The sequence below is a fragment of the Tyto alba genome, unplaced genomic scaffold, assembly GCF_018691265.1.
Source record: "Tyto alba isolate M040663 unplaced genomic scaffold, T.alba_DEE_v4.0 Super-Scaffold_14, whole genome shotgun sequence".
In the NCBI taxonomy this organism is placed as follows: domain Eukaryota; kingdom Metazoa; phylum Chordata; class Aves; order Strigiformes; family Tytonidae; genus Tyto; species Tyto alba.
Genome location: NW_024881276.1, coordinates 1,307,373 through 1,329,965, shown reverse-complemented (window position 1 = coordinate 1,329,965; position 22,593 = coordinate 1,307,373). Strand labels below are relative to the sequence as shown.

General features: G+C 50.3%; 2 protein-coding genes across 5 annotated transcripts in view; one reads left to right on the top strand and one right to left on the bottom strand.

Moving 5' to 3' along the window:
• Positions 1–21,378, bottom strand: part of GABRA5 (gamma-aminobutyric acid type A receptor subunit alpha5) — a 58,163-nt gene extending 36,785 nt beyond the window's left edge. Inside the window, exons 1-5 of one of the 4 annotated variants that reach the window (XM_042788691.1) lie at positions 20,682–21,378; positions 18,623–18,775; positions 10,485–10,606; positions 8,542–8,609; positions 8,208–8,428 (exon numbers count right to left, since the gene is read on the bottom strand). In XM_042788691.1, the coding sequence (XP_042644625.1) occupies positions 8,208–8,428; positions 8,542–8,609; positions 10,485–10,606; positions 18,623–18,708 (497 nt within the window). In that variant the 5' untranslated portion in view covers positions 18,709–18,775; positions 20,682–21,378. Of the gene's footprint in view, positions 1–8,207; positions 8,429–8,541; positions 8,610–10,484; positions 10,607–18,622; positions 18,776–19,087; positions 19,461–19,852; positions 19,928–20,681 lie in introns of those variants that run through there. The other 3 variants (XM_042788689.1, XM_042788692.1, XM_042788690.1) reach the window with 3 other exon arrangements.
• GABRB3 (gamma-aminobutyric acid type A receptor subunit beta3) overlaps positions 1–22,593 on the top strand; it is a 197,527-nt gene that overhangs the window by 29,340 nt on the left and 145,594 nt on the right. The gene's annotated exons all lie outside the window — the stretch shown is intronic.

The following is a 22,593-nucleotide window of genomic DNA, read 5'->3' as shown; positions in this document are numbered from 1 at the left end:
GTAAGCACCTGTTTGCTAAAGTGCAACCCGAGAGAAGGAAGGGCTGAATCTCCTAGCGACATCTGACTGTCCCCAGGTTCAGCCATGTACTTGCCCCCTCCTCTCCACCCAGATTTCCCCAGGTCGAAGACACAGGCATGCAGCTGGATGGGAGCTCCCTGTTCCTATCAAGATCAGCGGGGTGCTATTCCCCCCAGAGGATGCGCCCCTGTGCCCTTGGATGCAAACAGGGATGGCAGAGCTGTGCCTACACCTCAGCGACAGGTCAGCTGGTGACACCCTCAGAAGAGACAAAAAAAGCAAAAGCAGGTAGAATCACTCATTCCACCACTGGACTGAGCCAGCCTAGAGGTGATGGTTTGAGATTAATTGCTGCTGAAATCAATTTGCGTAACATGTGTTTAAGATGTGCAGTTAATGGCGAAACCATAGTAGGTATTTATTATTTTGACGAAGGAGGTTTTGTTAATTTTCCTTATCTTTTAGCTGAATCTACAAGTCAAAGCGTAGTATTTTTTTTTTTTTTTTTTTTTCACATGGCCAGGACACATGAGCACATTAGTCACTGAAGAGATTACTGTGGAGCAATGAGACAACTTTATCAAGTCTGACCAAGCCACTAAAATAATCCAGCTTTACCATCCCTTCTGATCCTGAAGTTTCCTGGCCCAAATTCCTGACAGAAGTACGCAAATGGAAGGCCAGTCTTTCTTGCAGAAATTCTTCCTAGGCTTTTAAACTGGATATAGTGCATATAGACTAGAAACGGGCACTACCAGTGGACTACTCATTAAATGACAAGCCATGTGCATTTTTTCATCTGCACTATCCCACCAAGACACTTACTTTCTTGTAGAAAGGCTGAAGAAGCCAAGTAGAAAGCAACGGAATGGGACACTGAAGACTATTCCTGCCCATGCTCATTGCACGCCTTTACTCAGCTATACGTACTGGTATTTTGAGTTGACGAAGCCTTCAGAAAAGGGCAAATTACCAAGAATTTCCTACAGGGTAACTGTGGTATAACACGACCCAGGAGTAATTTCTCACTCCACCCCACTATGTTCATCTGATCAGACGTTTCTGAAGCATCTTAGACTAGGCCCTCCTGTCTTCTGAAGTAGCTTGGAGCTGCTCTCCAGCCTCCCTAAGCTCCTCATTCCTCACATGCATGTTTTTACTTTCTGACTACTTCAGATATCTATATCCCAACCTGCAGTACCTTCTAGTTATCCCCGAGGGACCATCATCAGTACGGAGTATCCCGCTCCCCAGAACCCTTCTACCCCCCTTTCTTGCAAAACCCTACCTTACCTAAGCCCTCAAATTCACCTTGCTAACCCTCCACTCTTGGCTCAGCCACAGGTACCCAGCACCCATCAGCAGCTAGCTGGCCCCTGGCACCCCTTGCCAGCCATCCCTTTCCTCACCGACGTTCCGTGGGCTCTTCTCTTCATCTAAACAAGTTTATTGGGGTTTCTTGAGCTCCCCCTAATGTGCACTATATTCCCTCCTACGCCCGCCTAGACAAAAGCGTAGGGCTGAACCCAATTTAAGTGCAGTCCTCTGTGCAATGCTTACACAACCTTGGGCTTCATGTTTGACGGAGAAGAAACTGTGCAAGTCCTCCACAACACAGGTACAGGACCGGCTGCTGGCCAGAACACCCCTCAGCTTTAGGCAGCTGGCACACTCCCCAGCTCCAGGCCACATGAGTATGGGGCAGGGACACACCAATGCAAATAAGTCAGTAGGACGGGACTCGTGACTAAACACAGACACCAACAGTAACAGCAGTTACCCTACGCTCCTTTGTCTGCCACTCCAAAAAAACCCCAGGAACCCCCTAAAGCGTGAGCGGAGAGAAATAAGCAACTTCCATACTAAAGCAGCAGATACCTAACTGCTTCAGAAAGTCTCTCCCCTGCACTGGGAAGAACTGTGAGCCAAGGGGCTCAGATGCAGCCATCAACATTACAGATGAGTAAAATTAGCTGAGGTGGATCCCACCCATCCTGCCTGGTGCTCTCCACCACGGTGCACTTCGGATTACTCATCGGCAGTCTGATGTTTCAGCACAAACGTAAATGTACTTCAGGGGATGGTATTTCCGATTAGGCAGATGAAGATTTTCATTTCAGTCTAAGTGAAATGACTAGGGAGTTCCCTAAAACGTTATCCTGCCCTGGTAATAAAAAAAGATAGTGTAGCCATAACAATTCTTCAGCATCTACCCGGTATTTCCAGAGCCCCCAGCTGCAGAGGCTGGGGCTTGTCTGCAGATCTGGGCAAGCCAGAGACACCAATAGAGCTGTGCTCTCCTGGGGGTGCTTCAGGGTACCCATCAGGGCACTGCTCTCCTCCAGTTTCTCTTCTGTCACCCCATCCCCTCCACGCACACCCAGGACATCAGGTCGGCCCTCCTGGTTAGTCCTTATAAAACCCGGGGAGCACAAGGGAATCCGGCAGAAATTGTGCCAGCTAACCCCGAGGGAAGGTTCCGTCTGTCTGTGTGCCAAAAGTTGGGCCTTTTGTATCCCCCTCAAAGTCCAGGCAAGCATCTCCTTCATCCAAGGACAGGCTGGTTCTGGTTTGGGTTTCGTCTTTTAATCAATTCTGTCCTTGCTGTGCAGGTTCCTGTCTCTGTGATGGAGATCTCCGCAGGGCGCTGCCCACTTTTAGTACCAGCAGAAGAGACTGTTGTCACGTACTCTACATAGGGACTATATTTGGGCAGGTCTTAATTGCCCATTTTGAACGTATTACACCAGAGGAATGCCTCCTCCGATGCCTCTCTCTCCCTGTGGGTAACTCCAGCCAGGGGTTCTTCAAAACAACAAATCTCAGTTCCTTGAAGGACCACTTTTGAGAAATGGGGCAATGTGCAATCAAAGCAGAGGCGGGAACCAATAGGCTGGGTGCTAAAACAAGAACGCTGCTACGCTCGGGGAAGGGCCCTTCACTTCAGACACCCCTATCTTCTCTCACTCTGTCGAAATCTGAATTGATGAAAAGCAGATGAGAGTCCTTGCCACTGTGGCAGTTTTTCATCACGCTGCAAGATTCAGCCCAATGTGAAGAAATGTTTTTTTGTTTTTTTTTTTTTTTTTATTTCCAGCTTCAGGCAGTTTGAAGTTTGAATATGAAAGAAAAGGCAGCAAGTCTAACACGGGGAAAGGAAATGCCTATTTGTATGGCTTGATAGCTCCTAATTAGTTTTGTAATATTTTACACAATACCCAAAAGCATTGACAGATCCCTTTCTGTAAATAGAAACGGATACATAAATGAACTCTTCCCTTTGAAATAAGAACAGCATATTCAAATTGAACAGAAGTGTTCCCATCTAGATGGCTGGCTGATTGAGAACTAAGGCTTCATTTGAAAGCGTAGATTTGCTGGTTACTCCTTGCTCAGGGCTACACAAGCAAACCTGCATCTGGAAAAGGCTTACTTCTGTCAACGTCAGCGCTCGAGAACCCACACATTTTTCGCAGGATAATTTTCACAGAATCCCAGACTGGTTTGGGTTGGAAGGGACCTTAAAGCCCCCCCAGCTCCAGCCCCCCTGCCCTGGGCAGGGCCCCCTTCCCCCAGCCCAGGGGGCTCCCAGCCCCGTCCAACCTGGCCTTGAACCCTTCCAGGGAGGGGGCAGCCACAGCTGCTCTGGGCACCCTGGGCCAGCGCCTCACCCCCCGCACAGGGAACAATTTCTGCCTTAGAGCTCACCTAAACCTTCCCTTTTGTGGTTTAAAAGGGAAGGTTCTCCTTCCCTAATTTTCCATTCAAAATAACAAGCAAACAAAACCTGCCTTTCCCAGTGGAAGTCTTGAAAGCAGCACGTATCTTCCAGTCAACTGGTTTTATAATCAATAGCTCTACAGCATAAAACGTGTAGCTCGCTAATCACATGCTTCGTAGGAGAGCAGACTTGGTGCTAACATGCTTTCAGGACATGTGTACACTTGCACATTCAATTTTAACGCTCAGTGCTAACGTAAGAAACAGTATTTCCAGCCTAGGTAAGTCTGTGTATTCACTACAGAACAGCCAGCAGCGTGGTTATGCTGCCACCAAGTGGGTTGCCATCCTACACATTGCTGAATTTTAAATATCTTCCAGGAGCGGTAAAGATAACTGTATTTCAGGGCTGCCCTAAAAATTTTTGAGTTTCTTAACACCATATTGACAAATGTCTGCATTCTCCAGCTGACAAACTTTGCATGTGTAGAGTAATGGGATAGATTTAACTATAAACACTCTCAGGATCTCTACCAACCTTCAGCTGCCATAACAACACAGGAAAAGTCTGTACACTCTTCATATACATGAACACGTCATATTTAAAATCCCAAATTATATCAGATGCCCGGAAGTCCTAGTGGTAGCAAAAAGGGTTTGGGGTCCTTTCAAAATGACGGTGATAACGGGGCCCTAAAAAGCCTAGCCCTTGTGATGACACAGAAAGATTTTTCAGCATCTACAAGTTGACCAAAAATCATTTAAAAATGCCCATGAGCTGATAGCGAAAAGTTAACTTATGGTCCAAAAGTTTAGTTCTAGTGAGCACGCTCTACCTCACAGAGTTTCTGGCTGCTTCGCAGCTTTTTTTTTCTGGCGTTCCACAGCAAAGTTTATCAAAGCTTCTGTCTTTATAGCCAGTTCCAACTGGGTGAAAAAATGCAGCTCACTGAGACATGTTCACTCTCTTCTTAGCCTGAAAATGCTGCTTAAATCACTGTCTCCATTCTTCAGAATAGTTTCATTGAAGAAATTAATTTTATGCTTTTTACAACATTTATTTCTCAGATAAGCTAAACTAAGTACCTTTTATGTTTTTAAAGGTAAAGAACCAAATCTGTGCCTCCATTCACAAAGCTACTTTCTATACAGAGAAGTGAAACATGAAGCATATTCGCTAGTGCTTTCCTACCACAGTGCTCTTACTAAAAAAAAAAAAAAAAAAAAAAAAAAAATCATTTAAAAGTGGCGATACGGACAATACTCCCCTCTAGGGGCAGAAACACAATTTGCAACGTTCAAGTCAGCAGTGTATCATTGGTAAACCACATTAGCGAAATAAAACAAATAGGGCCTACCAAATCAAAGACAACCAGGATTATTAAGCTGTTCCCTGCAGAGAACGCTGCTGCCTATGAAATCTGCCTGAAGAGCATGTTGTGTTCCTACGGTCATGCAGTGGGGTTTAATGCTACACGTATATAAAAGTCCATTTATCAGATTTCCCTAGCAACATACAGCCCAACGACTTCTGACCTGGACAACATACCACCCAACGCAATACGCAAAGAAAACATTTTTCTTTGTGAGTAAACACGTACATCCCGGAAACGCACGTACTGCCAAGCGCTAAAAGCTGGAAGTTTGCTCAGCTGATGAAATTGGGTGTGTTTGGAAGTCAGAGGAGACGGAAGGTCAGCGTCGGCCCGGCCGCGTCCCTCCTCTCCGTCCAGGCAGCCCGACGCGAGGCTGCAAAAGCAACTCGGGCATCTCTGTCGACGACAGAGGGGCCAATCCTCTCCGCGCGCATCGCCCCTACGTACAGGCTGGGAAGCTCGCGATTCCTCCTCGGAAACGAGGGGAAGGCAGAGCTAACGGAGGGTTGTCTCCCCCTCCCCAGACCCTGAGCACCCAGAGAGCCTGACGGGAGCTCCAGGAGTGGGGCGGGGGGGGGCCCCCAGCTAACACCCAGCACCTTCAACCAGTTGCCCCGGTGCCAGGAGGAGTGGGTCTCATCTCAAAAAGCCCAACGCTGCCTCTCTCCTCGGGGGGGGGTGGGGAGCTCTGTGAGGTCGTGCTGCTGAGCTGGGACCTCCGTCGGGGGGGTGCAAAGGCAGGTGTAGGGGCCGGCTGCATCTCACAGCCACCCCCGCCCGGGTTGGGGCGAGATCCTCGCGCCTCCCCCCCCGCCGAGCATCGCCCGTGCTGCTGCGACACCCAGGGCGAGAAACCTCCCTGAAGCAGCACGGCTTCCTGCTCCCGGCCCGGGTTCAAACAGGACAGCAGAGACACCACTCCGTTATTTTTCGAGTTACTGCTTGCAATAGTGGAAGGCAAGATATTTAAAAAGCTCTGCACTCCGTTTCTTATCACATACCCCGCGGTTAGTGGGAATTTATTTTCCACGCACACACGCGCACCCACACACAACGCTCTACCAAAAAAAAAAAAAAAAAAAAAAAAAATTATGTCGCATGTTTTTTAGGTTACAAAAGCATTCTGTGTCTTTCTGTAGCCTACAAAAACATCAATCCCAAAGAGCTTTCCCCTGGGAAAACCAGGGGGGGGAAAGGCATTGAGGGGGGATGACGAGAAAGGCTGTGTCAAACGCAAATTTTTCTCCAGCGGCGTGTGCTGAGCAGGGCACTGCCTTTTCCCCCATCTGCCTATAGCCTGTGGCACCTAGCGTGGCAACGCTCCGTCACGGTCACGGGAGAGGATTTAGTGGCGAGCTCACCCAGCTCCTGCCCTCCCAGGTCTCACGCCGCTACCCCGGGCGGCTCCGCTCCCTGCCTCACGAATCGGTGCTTCGCTGCGTCTCTTTAACACTGCGGATGGTAAACGTTTTGCTCCAGGCTGACTGCGAGCCTGATCTGGACTTTACTTGTACAAGCGGTTTACACAGACAATCGGGAATTGAATTGCCCCGGCACCAGCCTCCGGAGTGGCACCCGTGTAGCCCCAGCAGCAGTGAGACTGGTTTTAAGGCCGGCATTACAAATATTTTTGTGAAAATAAGTTTCTCCGATCGTTATTCTGACTTTTCTGCATTTAAGCACGTATGTGTATCCTCATATTGTTTCAGTTTATTATTGCAGAGATCAGTAACGTGGGGCCAGTAAGAACAGTGATACGCATCGTAGAAGAGAAAATGAGTTGTTTTTTTCCTTCTTTGAAGCATGACCTCTATCACATCTAACTCTTCTTTGCACTAGTGCAGTTACAACTGTGATGGCCTAAAGCTGTTAAGGACTTATATAAGGGTACCTTTCCTTTCTCGCTTCCTTTCAGAATAAGGGGTTTAAGGCTAGGGCCAAAATACATAAATAAAGGAAACAGGCTGAAAAACAAAACCTGGGAAGCTCCAGGTGCCTGTGTACAAAAGCGCAACCCCCCCCTGAGCCCCAAGTCGTGACCCCCGGGTCGCGGGAGCGATCGCGGGGCTCGCCCTCCCCGGGCGGGTGGCTGTGGGCTCTGCCCCACGGCGCGGGACGGGGCGCCGGCAGGGGCTCGGCTCCCCCCCCCCCCCCCCCCTTTCCCTCCGCTGGGGGCTGCCTGCCGAAAAGCCGGGCGTCTCGGCACCCAACTCGGGGCACCCAAGCACTTTGGCTGGGCCTCAGGCGCCGCGCCGGGCTCGGGTGCTCAGCAGGGGCTCCCCCTCATCTCTTTTTTTCAAGCGCTGCCTGCGTGACTACGGTCTTGGAGAAAACCCTGCTGGAGATAGACAGCAGCCTTAATTACTACAGGCTAATCACCTTTAATGAGCAAACCGCCATTCACTGATACGGGATTTGGCCTGAGAAGAATTTCAGACAATTCTCTCAGATCACTGATATTCTATCTTCTATCTAGGTTGCAATGATGCAGCTTGCCAGTATCCTCTAATCAGATGAGGCGCACGACCCTGAAGGTCTGCGATGCCGCGTTGCTTCGCTGCCAATACAATGTGCCAGCTTTGTTTTCAGGAACGTACTCGCTAAAGCAGCTTCACGGTGCTGCTAGCTGGTTTCATTTATCCCTGTGATCATTTGCCTTTTAGAACTATTAACGAAATCGAAAAAAAATAATAACAAAAGCTCCAAGGGCTCAAGAATGTACTGCCCCAGAACAAGATCTCAGTTTCTGGCCTGGGAGAAAATTCTGCAATCGGCACTGCAGCTGCAAATACAAACAGTAAGGGAGAACAGATCTTCACAAAAAAGCTGGACTGAATCATCAGATCTGTTGAGAACACGCCTTTCATTTAATCAAAGGAAATATTTAAGCACTAGCAGTATTCAGAAGCTACAAATTAATTGGCACTTGTAGGCAGCGATTATGTTTTCCGTTTTTCTTGATATTCACGTAAATATGAGTGAAAGACTGGTCGCCTGGCTCTACTAGGAGTGGGGGAAGTAACGCTCCCCACCCGTATTGGCAGAAGTAGTTGGGAATCAGCAGCAGAAGAAATCAATCCCGGTTCTTACCTCATGGTATACAGCAGAGTGCCGTCATCCTCCAGGCGCAGAAGCTTGTTTGGGGTTGTCATGTTGTGGGCAATAGACTTCTTGCCGTTATGGAAAAAAGTGTCCGGGGTCCAAATCTTGCTGGCAAGCAGGTTGTTAAGAGGGAGGCGTTGCATAGGTCCTTTGAATCGCAGCCTTTCGTCCTTCCAGCTTTGCCGGAAAAAAACGTCGATGGTGTATTCCTGGCACAAAGAAACAGTTGAGGTATTGCAGGATCTGAATAGAAGCGATGGTTCCAAAAATTACTTTAGCAAAGGAAATGCAATGGAGTTGGCAGCCACGCGCTCAAACTTACCATTTCTGTGTCTGACACGGGACCAAAACTGGTAACATAGATGTCTGTTTTCACCTGAGTTATTCTCTCTGTAATAAATATAGGCTCTGCATTAGTAATCGCTCTAAGATGCAGATACGTGCTTGTGATGCATTTCTCTATTAACAATTTCTGAATCACTCAAAAATCCCCCCAGATATATTTGAAGAGGAATTTCATCCCTGATCAAATGCAGTTGCTGCCCTTTGGGAGCCCAGGCTCTCTTCTGATAGTCAGTGGAAAGAAAAAGGCCCTCCAAGGCCACAAGTCTTCTGACCAACAGGTTTTGATCACAGAATCCCAGACTGGTTTGGGCTGGAAGGGGCCTTAAAGCCCCCCCAGCTCCAGCCCCCCTGCCCCGGGCAGGGCCCCCTTCCCCCAGCCCAGGGGGCTCCCAGCCCCGTCCAACCTGGCCTTGAACCCTTCCAGGGAGGGGGCACCCACAGCTGCTCTGGGCACCCTGGGCCAGCACCTCACCCCCCGCACAGGGAACAATTTCTGCCTTATATCCAACATAAATCTGCCCTCTGCCAGTTTAAAATCATTAACCCTTGTCCTACCCCCACTCCCTGATCCAGAGTCCCCCCCCCCCCCTCCCCTGTCCCCCCTTTAAGCCCTGGGAGGCCACTCTCAGGGTCCCCCCAAAGCCTTCTCTTCTCCAGGCTGAATCCCCCCAACTCTCTCAGCCCGGCCCCCCAGGGGAGCTGCTCCAGCCCCCCCAGCATCTCCGTGGCCTCCTCTGGCCCCGCTCGAGCAGCTCCGGGTCCTTCTGCTGTTGGGGGCCCCCGAGCTGGCCCCAGCACTGCAGGGGGGTCTCCCCAGAGCGGAGCAGAGGGGGACAATCCCCTCCCTGGCCCTGCTGCCCCCCCTGCTCTGGCTGCAGCCCAGGGCACGGGGGGGTTCTGGGCTGTGTGAGCACGGGGCTGCCTCACAGTCAATACCTACTACAGGATGCTATGAGGTGTATCTTGGAAGGACCTATTCCCCTCCACTCTCTTGGGTCATCTGCCCAGTTTCAGACATCCACATTGCAGATGTCCAAAGTTAGGTGAAATTAATTCTACCCTCAATGCTCTAAGTCCTTCTGGCGTCTTTTCAAATCCAGGACTAATTTAATTTAAGGGCAGGAATTTCAGAAGTTTGTTACATAAGATAGGAGCATCAAGCCCTATTTTCAAGCATCTCTGTGTAAAGTGAGAGGAGAAGGAGAGAAAGGGATGAAAGCAATGTGTTGGTCTCACAAGAGGAAGGGGTGGGGGTAGCCAGATTAAGAAAGGGCCAGGAAGAAACATAACAGATGGTTTACACATGGGTAGAAGATGAGAGAAATCTGGGGGATAGAGAGCTGAACGAGGGCTCAACAGGGTTATGGTGGCAAGCTACCATTCACATGTTATGGTTTTAAAATAGCTGCTGTAGAGGTTATCAGAATGACATACCAATACAGATTTCCTGTAGCTGTCTAAAAATGGATGGGTTGGGGATCTGTTTTTAACAGAGATTTTTGTCACCGGCATAATTTTATACGTGCTGACCGGTGAGGGAACCTTGCAGCAACCTGCTAGCACCCTGTCTCGCTTCACCTTAAGGAGTACCAGTAAGAAAAGAAACCCCCGACTGTATTCAATTACAGAAAAAAAAAAAAAAAAAAAAAAAAAAGCATCACACACGCCCTCCTACCACAACCCCAGCTGACCTCAACGACTGAAAGGCGACGACCTTCAGCGACCTTTGGATCGTGCCCCACTTGCCAGGCGACGAACCTACTTTATGGGCTTCATTTAGCTAATGAAACACAACTCCCTCGTCAAGCAAGGCTGGTGCAGGGAGCAGGTACCCCTTTGGGGGGGGGGGGGGGGGGTTCATCACGTAGGCGATGGTCCCGCGTAGCTGGGGGACCGGCCACAGCGAAGGCGTTTTCCTACCTCCCAGCCCCGGGCGCAGTCGGTTGTCGTAGCCGTCCAGCAGACCGTCCAAGATCCTGGTGAATATAGTGATGTTATCATTGGCGTCCTCTTTTCCCGAGGCTGTTGGCGTTTGTGAGAAGCTATTTTATGCAAATGAAAAGAAACACGTCAAAAGCCGCGCGGGCCTCAAGGGGCTTCAGCTTCGGGGGAACTTTGTAGCCCATCCCCCCCCCCCCGCCCCCCTTTCCCCGAGCCTCTGCCCGCTCCTGCCCCTCCAGCTGAGCGGCACGGGGAGCTGCAGCGATTTCACCGCTGCTATAAGCAATCCTAAACAGCTCTGCCCCGAGGAGGAGGACCCAAGGCAGGACCCGTGCCGCAGAGGTACAGCCCCAGGGCGCTGGGTCGGGGAACGCCTGAGCCCACTGATCCTCTTGTCTGGATGCGCAGGGGCGTCCCCCCGTCCCCACCCCAGCCCCGCCACCTCCCCCGGGGCCAGCAAAAACTCTTACTGGGTTTCCCCCCGGGGCCGGCTCCCCAGTCGAGCACGGGTCTGCCTGGGGACACTCCTTCAAGTCTGCCTGAAGGTAACGCCCGAATCCTCACGCGCCAAACAGCGTCTACTTTCCACTTGCGACGGCATTTATTGCCGGAACAAAGGATGAACTCTAACCTTGCTTGAGGATAACGACCTCCCATTCCGTCCAACAATCCCACCCCGGGTCACTGGGGTACCTGAAAAACCACGCTGCAGTACCCAAAACACAGCTCTTCATTCCTCCTCTCTCTTTTGCACAAATTAATCCTCCCTTATAGTATGCAAATAACAGTAATGTGCAGTGGGCCTCCTTCCATATCTGTTTTTGGGCCGGATTTGCTTTGATTCTGAACTCTTTTTCACTTCACCATTTTATCCATGGCTCAGACCTAGGAAGCTGCTCACAGCAAAACTGTGCGTTGCCTTTTGAAGTCCATTTGATTTTCGTTTAAAGATGCTTAGGAGAATCCCCCTGCCTACTAACGCCTTCCCTCACCTAAAGAGCAGACGCGTCAGTTGATCCACAAGCATGCTCTTCACCTGCAGCGAGCAACGAGCATCTCCTAAGGCAGCAGGCTGGCTCACGCTCAGCGCTTATTCAAGTTTCAGCCTCTGCCGAAAGCTCCAGCTGCGACAGGGCACATCGCCCCACCAGGGACCGTGTCCTGCCTCACACGCCCTGCCAGCAGACAGGAATCGCGTACACTCCAACAACCTGAACTCAGCACGAGCCAGTCACCCCGAGGTAAAAAAAAAAAAAAAAAAAAAAAAAAAAAAAAAAAAAAAAAAAAAAAAAAAAATCTGAAATCCATGTTGCTTTACTACCAGCCCCCAGGGAAATAACTCAGTAAATAAATCCAGAACCTCAAAGCATCCCTCTGAACGGCTTGCCTTGCAGAACGCTCGTAGCACGTCCGTTGGGTTCGCCTAACACAACGGGATTTATACAGAGACAGACAAGGGACCTCAGCCTGGTTTTACCTGCCCCGGGGTGCGCGCTAATGGGACCTCGCTGACACCCGCGTAACGAGTCTGGAAGCTTTAGTGACGCCGGGCCCCGGCTCAGGACGAGCTCCTGGCGGCCCCGTAGCCCCTCGGAGACGTGGGGCCCCCCAGTCCCTCCGCCTGGTCCCTTTACAGCTTGTCTGCTTCTGCTGGGAGAGGGAAGGACTGCAAAGCCTCCCAGGAGAGGGGGAGCGGGGGCGCCGGTTCCCAGGAACACCGGAGCGCACGGAAACACCGTCGGCAGGTGCTGCCCACACCCTCCCTCGGCAAGCTCATCGCCCGAGGCCACCGTGGAGCCCCCCCTTCGCTGCAGGCCCCGGGGGGGGGGGGACACAGCCACAAATCTCACCCATTTTTCAGGCCGCCCCACCTCTCCGGGCTCGAAGTACCACGTTCATTCCGGTTTCGACGCTGCGAGCACAACCTCGAGCGAGCAACTGAGGCAGGCAACATTGTTTGGCTATAACAAAAGGCGGTTTAACCCAGCAGATGCAAACCGATTGCTTAAACGTTAGACATCCTGGCACGTCGGACCATTCAACGCGAAAGACTGCATACTTTTTTCTCAACCGTAATCAAAGGGATTCGCCACGTCAAGGTGAACATTGACGAGCAGCAGCCTAACGAATACGAACAGGAGACAGGAGTTACAGAGGTTCTTCATAAGCAGCGACCATAACTAACACTTTGGCAAAATCCCAGCGTGCTGTTTTAAACTTTTCTCATTTATTTTGGCTTCTTTTTTTTTTTTTTTTTTTTTTCATAAGAAAAAGACATGCATCATGCTGGCTGCCTGCTGCACCGTGTCAATGTAGGAACCCATTTGCATTTTCCAACACACCTGACCAAGAAGCGGAGAGATCAAAACTTCACTTCTTTCCTACAAGTTTCATGAGAAGCAGCGATTAGACAAGGGGAGAGCGATCTAAATTAGTGCCTCATTAAGTAAAAATGTGAGGTCAGCAGTCATCTATTCCCTCTGGCTCGCCGACTGGGCCAGTCAGCACGTGCGTAGCTCAGAAGCAGCCTCAGCAAAACCAGACCACCTCCTCTCTGCTAATTAAGAGACACGGAGGAGACTTTGCAGGGTGATTAGGAAAGATCCTGGGAGAAAAGGACCGCGGAGGTAAAATGTAGGTGGGAGATGGGCACGAGGGATGCCAAACGCGGAGCCGGGAGTACTGCAAAGGTACGGCGCTGGGGGCAGAGGATACAAAGCTTCCCTCGTTTCCCTGCTCTCGAAAAAGCTTGTTATTTTTAGTGCTAGTGGCTGAATTCAAAGCCAACCGAACTCAGGGGGGGAAGATTTCCATTGAACTATTTTTGTGGGGATGGGACAAAATATACTTAGTTCTCATAGCCGTTCCTCTGTGTCCAACGAGAGTAACCGACGCGCCTTCCTTCCATCCCAGCTACGTGCTGCTCTCACAAGAACAGTACATGCACCTCAAATACTGAAAAGCTTCTTTATCTCCACAAGAGAAGCTGATTAATAGATGAAAACGATGGAGAAGCAACTAGGGTGAAGACTCGTAAAAAGTCTGCGCTTCATCTGCAAAACTGCAATCCAATTTAGATTTGGCAGATCGCTTCACCCGAAAAAGACGGCAGCTGATGCTGAGTTTCGGCGAAATGTCAGTATTATGTGAAGTTGCATTTGTAGATGGATTACTGCTTGCCATTAACGCAAATGTTACTTCCTTCTTTCACAGAAAAGTTAGCACTTAATTTATGGTTTTGAGATTGCTGGTGAAATACATGTTTTAGAGGAAGTGCTGAGGTTGCCTTTTATGATTTTTTTTTTTTTTTTTAAATCTTATTTAAACTGGACTTGCAAAGTTACATGCATATATTAGATACTGTAGCTCTATGAAGGGAGAGAAAACAGGTGATATCCTAAATTAATTATTTCCACACAGCTAAAGATTAGGTTTTATCAGCATATTAGAAGGTGAGAACATTATTGCCTCTCTGCAACCGACACTGCTTTTATAGCAAGCATTTTCAGTTATGGATAAAAATAAACCTAGAAAAGAAACTTAGGGAAATGCTAAGAAAATTCAAAGATAATTACATTTAAAGCCTATTACTGAACATAAACTAAACCAACCAGGAATACTTCTCATCACATTTATTTAATATTGCGATTTCAGGGTGACTGAAAAAATCAGAAGCCACAGAAGGGGCCCATCAGTGTAAAACGTAATAACTCTCCGAAGATGCTCAGCTACCTCTTCCGATGAGTTCATCATGTCCCACTTTAAACATCACTGTCTTTTCTGCCATCTAGTCAAAGTCATGACAGGTCCTATTCACAGCTTAGTTGTAACAAGAGGAAAATGTATGGTAGATATTTCATGATTTTCCCAAAACTTTTTTTTTTTTTTTTAAAAAAAAAAAAGGTAAGAGAAACTGGAAAAATAACTGAGGAGTATTTTGCCATTGAAAATTTTGTTTTTTTTTTTTTTCTCTCTCTCTCTCAAAAGTAGAGTTTCCAATAACTTGCTTTAATTGGATTGGAATTATACCAGAACCTCAGATAAATTAACAGTTTGTGGAAAAGACGGTGGAGGACGCGCTTGCACGCTTTTGGATACTGCCAGCTGGCCAGACACCAAAGGACATAGCTTTACTTTTCTATCCTAGCTTCTTGCCGTTCTCGAGATCTAAAAACGCCGATATTTTGTGAATTTGTGCAACGGAGATTCAATTCCTTCACACCGCATTAGGACAGAGGAGGAGGAGGAGGACTGGATGAAATGATGAAACCTCAGTGGTCTCTGCAGATCCTTAAAGAGTCACTTAATTCTTTTGTTTAGCAAGAGCAGGATTTTACTGCCTCCTGGGAACGAGCCATTTGTGAGTAGGGCAACGAAAGCCCGCTTTTCACGGGGCGGCGCGTTGTCCTCCTCGCCTCCTTGCACCTTAACGCCCCTTTGGGCACCCTGAATTTCTCCCGGGGTCACTAAACACCTCGCAGTGCTCCCAGCTCCCCCGGCCAGCGACCTGCAGCTCCAGCGGCCCGTTCTGCACGGCTGGGCGGGCGGCCAGCCCAGCGAAACCGAGATGCTGAACCCGCAGCTTTCTGGTCAGCAGAGGGAGCGAGAGGTGTCTGTCTGCCTCCTCCAAGCACTGCTAGGCACCCACTTAGTTAATAAAATCATCTAATGGGTCCAAAAAAAGCTACCCGGAGGCATTGAGAAGGAAAGGAAAACAGAATTTGAAAAAAAAAAAAAAAAAAAAAAAAAATAGACAAGCACGACTGCATAAGGGTATGAGAATTCTTACCAAATCAGCCTTAAAAATATGACGAACCCCCTAGCATCTGCAAGTACTTGGAAAGGGATAACCCAGCAGAACTAACCGCTTAGGGTTGCAGAGACTCGCTTGAAATACCAGACTGAAGGAGAGGTATGTTTAGCCTAAATAGCAGGATTATGGTCTCAGCGATAAGGGCTGTGAGCTAGGGGAAAAGTATGTGAAACTGCAGACGCGCCACGGACCGGATCCTGACAGAGCGCAGAGAAGTCCTGCATTGGTTACGTTCAACTGGGATCTTCCGTTTTCCGTGTTTCTACTATTACAAATATTATTAGCAGATGGCAACTAAACTGCGGGTCCACCACCAACATCCGTCCCCGCTGGTTTTGGCTCTCGGACAGGTTTCTGAAACTGCACGTCCAAAACGCAAACGCGCGGGGACTGTGGGTCCCCAGGGACGTGCCCGTGGGCAGTCTGGGGCTTGCAAAAAAAAAAAAAAAAAAAGGCTCGGGGCTCGGTCAGGTTGGCCAGCGTGGGGCCGGCCACGTCCCACGGAGCTCTCGGTGCCGGCCGTCCCCCGTGGCTGCGAGGAGGTGGGCTCCCCGCGGGCCCACCAGACTCTTGGCTCATCAGGAAACGCTGTTCGTGGTTAGACCGGCCTTCTACTCATTCTCGGGCTCCGTTATAAATATTTCATTTCAAGGCAATTGTGAACTATCTTGCAATGCTCCAGTAAAATACCTTAACTCGCTAGAGCATTATACAACTCAAGGCTGAATTCAAGCACGCTCGAAAAAGCCTTGACTCGTGCTGGGCCGTTGCTGCAGAAGGAGCCTCTTAAAGCTGTTACACCAACGGCGGGGGGGGGGGCTTCACATCCTCTTATTGTTTCATCCGTGTCTTTGAAGTCAGTGGGTTTTTTTTTCTTTGAATAACTTCTACCAACTGTGCCTACAGTCCTTCTCTACCGTCTATCAGTGTGGATAACTCTCGACAGTCATTCCACCTTTATGCTAAACATTAATCGCAGACTTTTGCTGAGATTTCTGAAGTAGCCTAGGAGACTGAGATACATAACTCCTGTTTATTTTACCAGGCATTGTGCATCAAAATCCCCCCAGGTGGCTTTGGCTATGTCAGCAAAAACTGTATTTATGGTTTAATATAAATATGGAATGACTATGGAGAGTCGTAGACAAATCTCTGCCTTCCTCTGTAACGTCCTACTGTGTTTTGCTTTTGAATTTGCGCTCGTTTGACCAATCACTTTTATCTAGCACGGTGCAAAACGCACTGCGATGTAACGGCGTAGTCCAAACGTGGATGAAGCTGATAAAGAAGAACCTGGTAGCAACAGCAAGTATTATCAGTGTTAGATTCTTGCTGATAATATATACCAGCTTACATGTAAATTGCACCGTTCCCTCTTGAAGAGTCAGTCCCAGAGCACTTAGCTAACTGCACTCTGAAACCGCTTCTGCTTCCGAAACAGAAGTGCTGGAGCATCCTCTGCCTCCTGAGCAGGGTCAAAATTCAGCCCTAAGGCAGCGTGTGAACGGTGCAGCAAACTGGAGCTGCTGATCTCTGCAGGCCGGACTAAAATTGCCAGATCAGAAATGGGGGGGAGGGTGGAGGCAGGTTACGTGATGATCTCGTTTTAGTGCACAAAAGCTTTTCGAGTAACTCACAGAAAACAAGCGTCCTAGTTTCCCTTAACTGTCCTGTTCTGATTATCTGCCAGGTTACAGGTCACACCGATTCCTACCTGGGACTTAGATTCAGTATTTGCTTTGGAGTCAAAAGAGAGAGTTAATCCCTACTTTTTTTTTTTTTTTTTTTTTTTTCCCCCAGCCTCACCTATCTATTCTTCTGTTAGAGGAGTAGCACAGTTAAAAGACCCCACACCAAACAGATCATGCTCAACTATTGCAATGTGCTGCCTTCTGCAGGGATGACGGACAGTCAGGAAGGACTTAAGGGTGTAGTCCTCAAGATTTTCTCAACGTGGCAATACTTTGTCAAATTACAACCGTGTCGAGGCAAGTTTAAAACCAGCCCCACGCTATCTAAGACCTCTTCATCTCTATCCCAAAGTCCAGGGAGTTTTGCCTTAAGCCACACTGAAAGCAGGATCAGGCTTTTCCAAGGTGAATAAATTAGCGTGCAGCCCTTTGCACTCTTTGTAGGGTGCAGTCCTACAGCCACTCGTGTCAGTCACTGGGGTCACAGTCTTCCTTCTGCCTGCCCACGCAGGGCACACACTGGAGCCAGGGCTAAGTTTTGCTTATGGCATAGACAGTCATCACGCAAAGTTTGGTCTTTCTCCCAGTTCCAATCTGGAAAAAAAAACACTTTGCTTGAAATCAGAAACTGATTTGCATCTCCATTTTGTATCTTCTTATAGCAAGGAATTGATGGGTGTGCTTGTGAATCAGCACGTTGGGAGGATTCAATCCTTTTTTTTTTTTTTTTTTCTGGTGAAATCATAAATAATTGTTCTCCTCCACAAAAAAGAATCTACCTACGTTTCCAGAGCACTTGCGAAATGCCTTTTCTAGATTCCACTGAACAGCCCAATTTTGGAAAGTTCTTAAGATCTCCGGCCTTAGGAAAAAAAGCATATAAATAGGGGTGGGTTGTTTGGTTTTGGGTTTCTTTTTATTGTTTTTTTTTTTTTTTTTTTTTTTTGCTGTGTTTTTTTTTTTTTTTTTTTTCCCCTAAGAGCTATAGTAGGACTATTTCTTCAATATAGTTTTTAGAACATCACCATCAGGAAAGCCTCCAAAGCAAAACTACGGAAACAACAAGACTCCTTGTGATATGCTTCTGGGAAACACAATTTCTCATTATTCTAGCAAGTTTCAAACTCAGCCATCCCGAGCAGTCACGCTCTTAGCTTGCTCACCAGGAAACCCCTTCCCAGCCAGCAGCACGCCCCCAGCCCCTGTAGCCCGCGCCCGCCCGGGGGGAGCGGGGAGCTGCGACCCCCCCACATCGCAGCCCCCAGCTCTGCTTCGCCCGGGTCGGAGCCCTCAGCATCCCTAGGCCCGGCCAGAGCTCCCCGGGCCCCCCAGGCCTCCCCGCAGCAGCATTCCAGGCATCAGGAACCGACAGGAGACAGCAAATTTGAGCAGGAAAACAAATCGAGCCCCTTTTTCCTTTCCCCCCCCCCCCCCCCCCAAGACACCAGCACGTTAAGATGAAAGGCAAAGCCCGCTTGTTTTGTTCGGCTGCTCCGCACCACACAGAGCCAAGGGGTTTTATTTTCTTAAAAAAAAAAAAAAAAACCTAACAAAAACAACAAAAAAAAAAATAAAAACCCACAGCAAAAATTCAAACGCAATTGGCAACTCACCCGAAGTGGCTGGCCAAACTCATGGAAACGCAGAAGAGGAAGAAGTTTTTGATCATGATAAAGTCAGAGACCATCCCATTGTCCATTCCAGAGGAGAGGAGGAACGCAGGTGGTTGCTTTGGTAAAGGTGCAGCTGCTCACTTTGTTCTTACGCTGCAACAATCCCCCCCAAAAAAAAAAAAAAAAAAAGGTATATGATCACACGGTCAAACAGCAGGATAGCTGAGTTCAGCTAACACCGCATCTTCTGCTATCTCTGTTTTTTGCAAACTTATCTAGGCTTATGTAAACATCAGCTGTTTATGTAAAATTGTATATCTTCAAGGACATGTTTTACCTTCTGCTGACAGCAAACTGCAAACCAGGAAAAATTCTTAGTGGCCCAGTTTTCCCTTATATTCGTCCGTGATGTAAGTAACTAAAGAAACAGTCACCATTTCCCCAATGCCAGTTTTGACCCTTTACCTATTTCACCAACTTCCACACGCCTGCAAACCAAGGGCTGCCTGCAGCCGCCGCATCCCTTCCTTCCATCGCAATTTCTTCCCGTTCGATACCCGGCTCCCCTTTCCAAAATCCCAATCGAAATGCCAAGAAACACCTACTGCTTCTTGGAATTCACGCCGCTGATGCACGGCTTAGCAAAAAAAGAGGGTGGGATGGGGGGGGGGGGGGGGGGAAATAGGTAAGAAGTGACCTTCCTCGCAAAGGCACATAAACCTCATGCGAGCCCGAAGAATGACAGTAGTGTAGCTGCTCCAGTGACTGCTGCTTTTCGGGTACCTGCCTCAGTGGCCAGATCGCCAATCTCAGCATTGTGCACTAACGTTTTCCTCTGCCCTAATAATAATAAATAATTAAAAAAAAAAAACAACAACAACAAAAAAAAACCAAAACACAAACAAAAACAAAAAACAAACAAACAAAAAAAAAAAACAAAAAAAAAAACACAGACTAGAAAAACAACCAACCAACCAAAAAAGAAAAAAAAAAAAAAAAACAAAAAAACCCAAAACCACCAAACAAACCACCCCGGGGGCAGCTGCGTGGATTTTCCACCTGAACCCTGTTGCCCCCCCGCTACCGTAGCTCAGCAACTTACTCCCCCCCCCGCCCCGGCGCACCAAGGCGAAAAGCCGGAGCCAAAATCCGCACCCACCCCCCACCCCCCCCCCCCCCCCCCCGGCCCGCTCTGACCCCGCGGCGGGTCCCTCGCCCCCCGCTCCGCACCGGGCACCGCCGCTCCCTTCCGCACCCGCGCAGCCCCGGCCCCGCCGGCACCTGCCCAGCGACCGCCGTCCGCGCTCCGGGGCGCCGCGCCCCGCTCCGCGGAGGAGGGCGGTACCTGCGCGCCCGCTCCCCCCCCACCCCTTCCCTTTCTCCCCATCCCCGCGGCGCCTCCGGGCTTGTGTGTCGTCCCCCCCCCCCCCCCCCCATCTCGCCTGCCAAAGTTTCCCGCGGCCATGTGCGCGGCACCGGGCGGAGCGGCGCGGGGGGGGGGGGGGGGTGCAGCGGACAGGGCTCCCCTCCGCCCTCCGCCGGCCCGGGAGCCCGGCGCTTACCGGTCACCGGCGGGGCTGGGGGGGGGGTGGTTTGGGGGGGGGGGGAGGGACACGGACGGACAGACGGACGAGGGCGGAGGTGTTGGCCCGAAAGTTGCGGGGCGGGAGCGGGCGCGCTGCCCCCCCCCCCCCCCCCCCCCAGCTGCCAGGCGCGGCCCCGCCGCAGCGCCGCGCCCCCGCACCGCCCCCGCGGCCGGGAGCGCGGGGCGCGCCCACTCCGCGGGGAGCACCCCCCCACCACCACCATAACCCACCCGGGGAGGGGACGATGAGCTCCCGGGAGCAGCCCCCCCCCCCGCCGCCCCGCCCCGGCGCAGGGTCCTGAGCCGGCACCGACCCTCCCGTGGGGGGAGCCCACGCCGCGGGTGGGCCGTGCGGGTGTCGCGAACGCGTGCGGCGGGGCCGCCCGCAGCCGCGGGTGAGGCTCGCCGGCATATAGCGGCATATGAGGCTGCTTCCACGCGCAGCTAGAAACACGCACAGATACACGCACCCACCCGCGCACAGCCCCGTGTCTGCGCTCCTCTTGCGTGGCCCACCGGCCGGAGCTAAACCCGTGCAACTCTCAGGGGGCTCTGCGCCCGCAGCGCCAGCCCATCCTCGGCCTTCGACATCCACGGCTCGTACCGGTATTAAAGATTTCAGGAGACCTGCAATAACTTCGGGGTTTCCTCGTGACCGCGTGTAGCGTGGTTCCAGAAAATAAAATGAAAAAAAAAAAAAAAAAAAAAAAAATAAAATGGATGCGCTGCTTCCCCGCCTCTCTACAGGGCGCGTTAACCACTCGCCGCGTGTTTCAGTCACGCACGCGGTGCGCTGCTCGCGGGCGTGGAAAGGCTGGTGCGTTTTCAGCTGCCCCAAAGATGAGGAGGGTGCTGTACCGTCCCCGTCCCCCGTGGATGGAACCCGCGAGCTGCCCGCAACGCTCCGTAGCACGCACCCGTTACGCGTGATGAATGTGATTGCAATATGCAGCGCTGTGACCATGCTTCGGAATAATACTCCAAGCTCAGTTATTAAATTATCAGATCTCGCCGGGTACCGGCTGTCTTTCAGGCAGCATTCCGGATCAATGAAGCATTTGTCTTTTCCCTGTATCCATAAAAAAATCTCGGTGGAATTAATCCCTCCACTGAAATCGGTGCTGACTGTAGCTCATTGCCGTGGAGGCTGCTGCTCTACGTGTGCCTCGCCCACGGGCTCCACGGGTTGAATTGAAAACTGGTCCTTAGGAATCCACATTTTCATTTTTTACTTTTTTTTTTTTCTTTCTTTTTTTTTTTGGGGGGGGTGGTGGGTGGGGAGGGGGGGAGAGGGGGGGGGCTCTATGCGGTGCTTTGTTGCGTTCAGGTTTTCCAGCCCTGATTTCTGATCTTAAATGCAGAGCCAATGACATACGTTGTTCCTTAGTGACTTCAATAAATATGAAGTTGTGAATGAATGTTGCTATCAGCAGAGCTTTCCTGGTGCTTAAAAATATCTGAGTAAAGTAGTATGAAGCGCCAGTAGTTTCTCACGATAATGTTCTTGCCTGGGAGTGTTTAAATCAGATTTTTTACAGTGCTTTGATTTCTAGTATGAACTATTTATATCTCCGCACAGGTGATGCTGTAAAAATACGTGGTCTTGAAATAATTTCACAAAAGCAAGCCGTGGAAAGACTGGTCTCGGCTCCCCGCGCCGTGCTGCCCGCGCCAGCTGCGCGGCCGGCGGAACAGCGCCGCGCTTCCTCCGCGCCGCGCAGCCGGAGGGAGACGGCGCTGAAAGCCTCGGGGGGGGGGGGGGGGGGGGGAGCGGAACGGCAAGGAAATGTTACAGGAAAAAAAAAAAAAAAAAAAAAAAGGCAAAAACCAAAAAACCCCAAAACCTCCGCGGAGCGGCGGGAGCTGCGCAACACCAGTGTCCCGTGCCGGGAAAGCGCCGCTCCGCGCCCACGCCGCGCTGGGCACCCCCCCCCCCCCCCGCCCAGTGCCGGTGTCCCGTCCCCCCACGCGTGAGCGGCCACGGCGAAGCGGCCCCGCGGTTTGCGCCGCCGCCGCCGCCAGGGGGCAGCCCCGCTCCACGCGAGCCCACGTGAGGCCGCGCGGGCACCCGCGGAACCCGCCTCCGATGGATCCTACCGCTTGTCATTTTTTAACCTCCTTTTTCATTTTTTTTTTTTTTTTTTTTTTTTTTCTTTTTTCCTATAGTCTTTTTCCGTTCCGTGCAACACAGATCTGGTTCTGCTTGCCAGCTAATTACAGCTAACGACGCGATACACCCGAAACACGCTGTTTTAGAGTGCAAAGTGTTAACTCCTGGGCAAAGGTGCTTTCTTGAGAGCTTGTCAGACATTAATTGCGTAGGTTTTCAGGCTGGATCCCCCGAAGGGTGGTGACTTTGACCTGTGATAGCAGGGTTATTACAAGC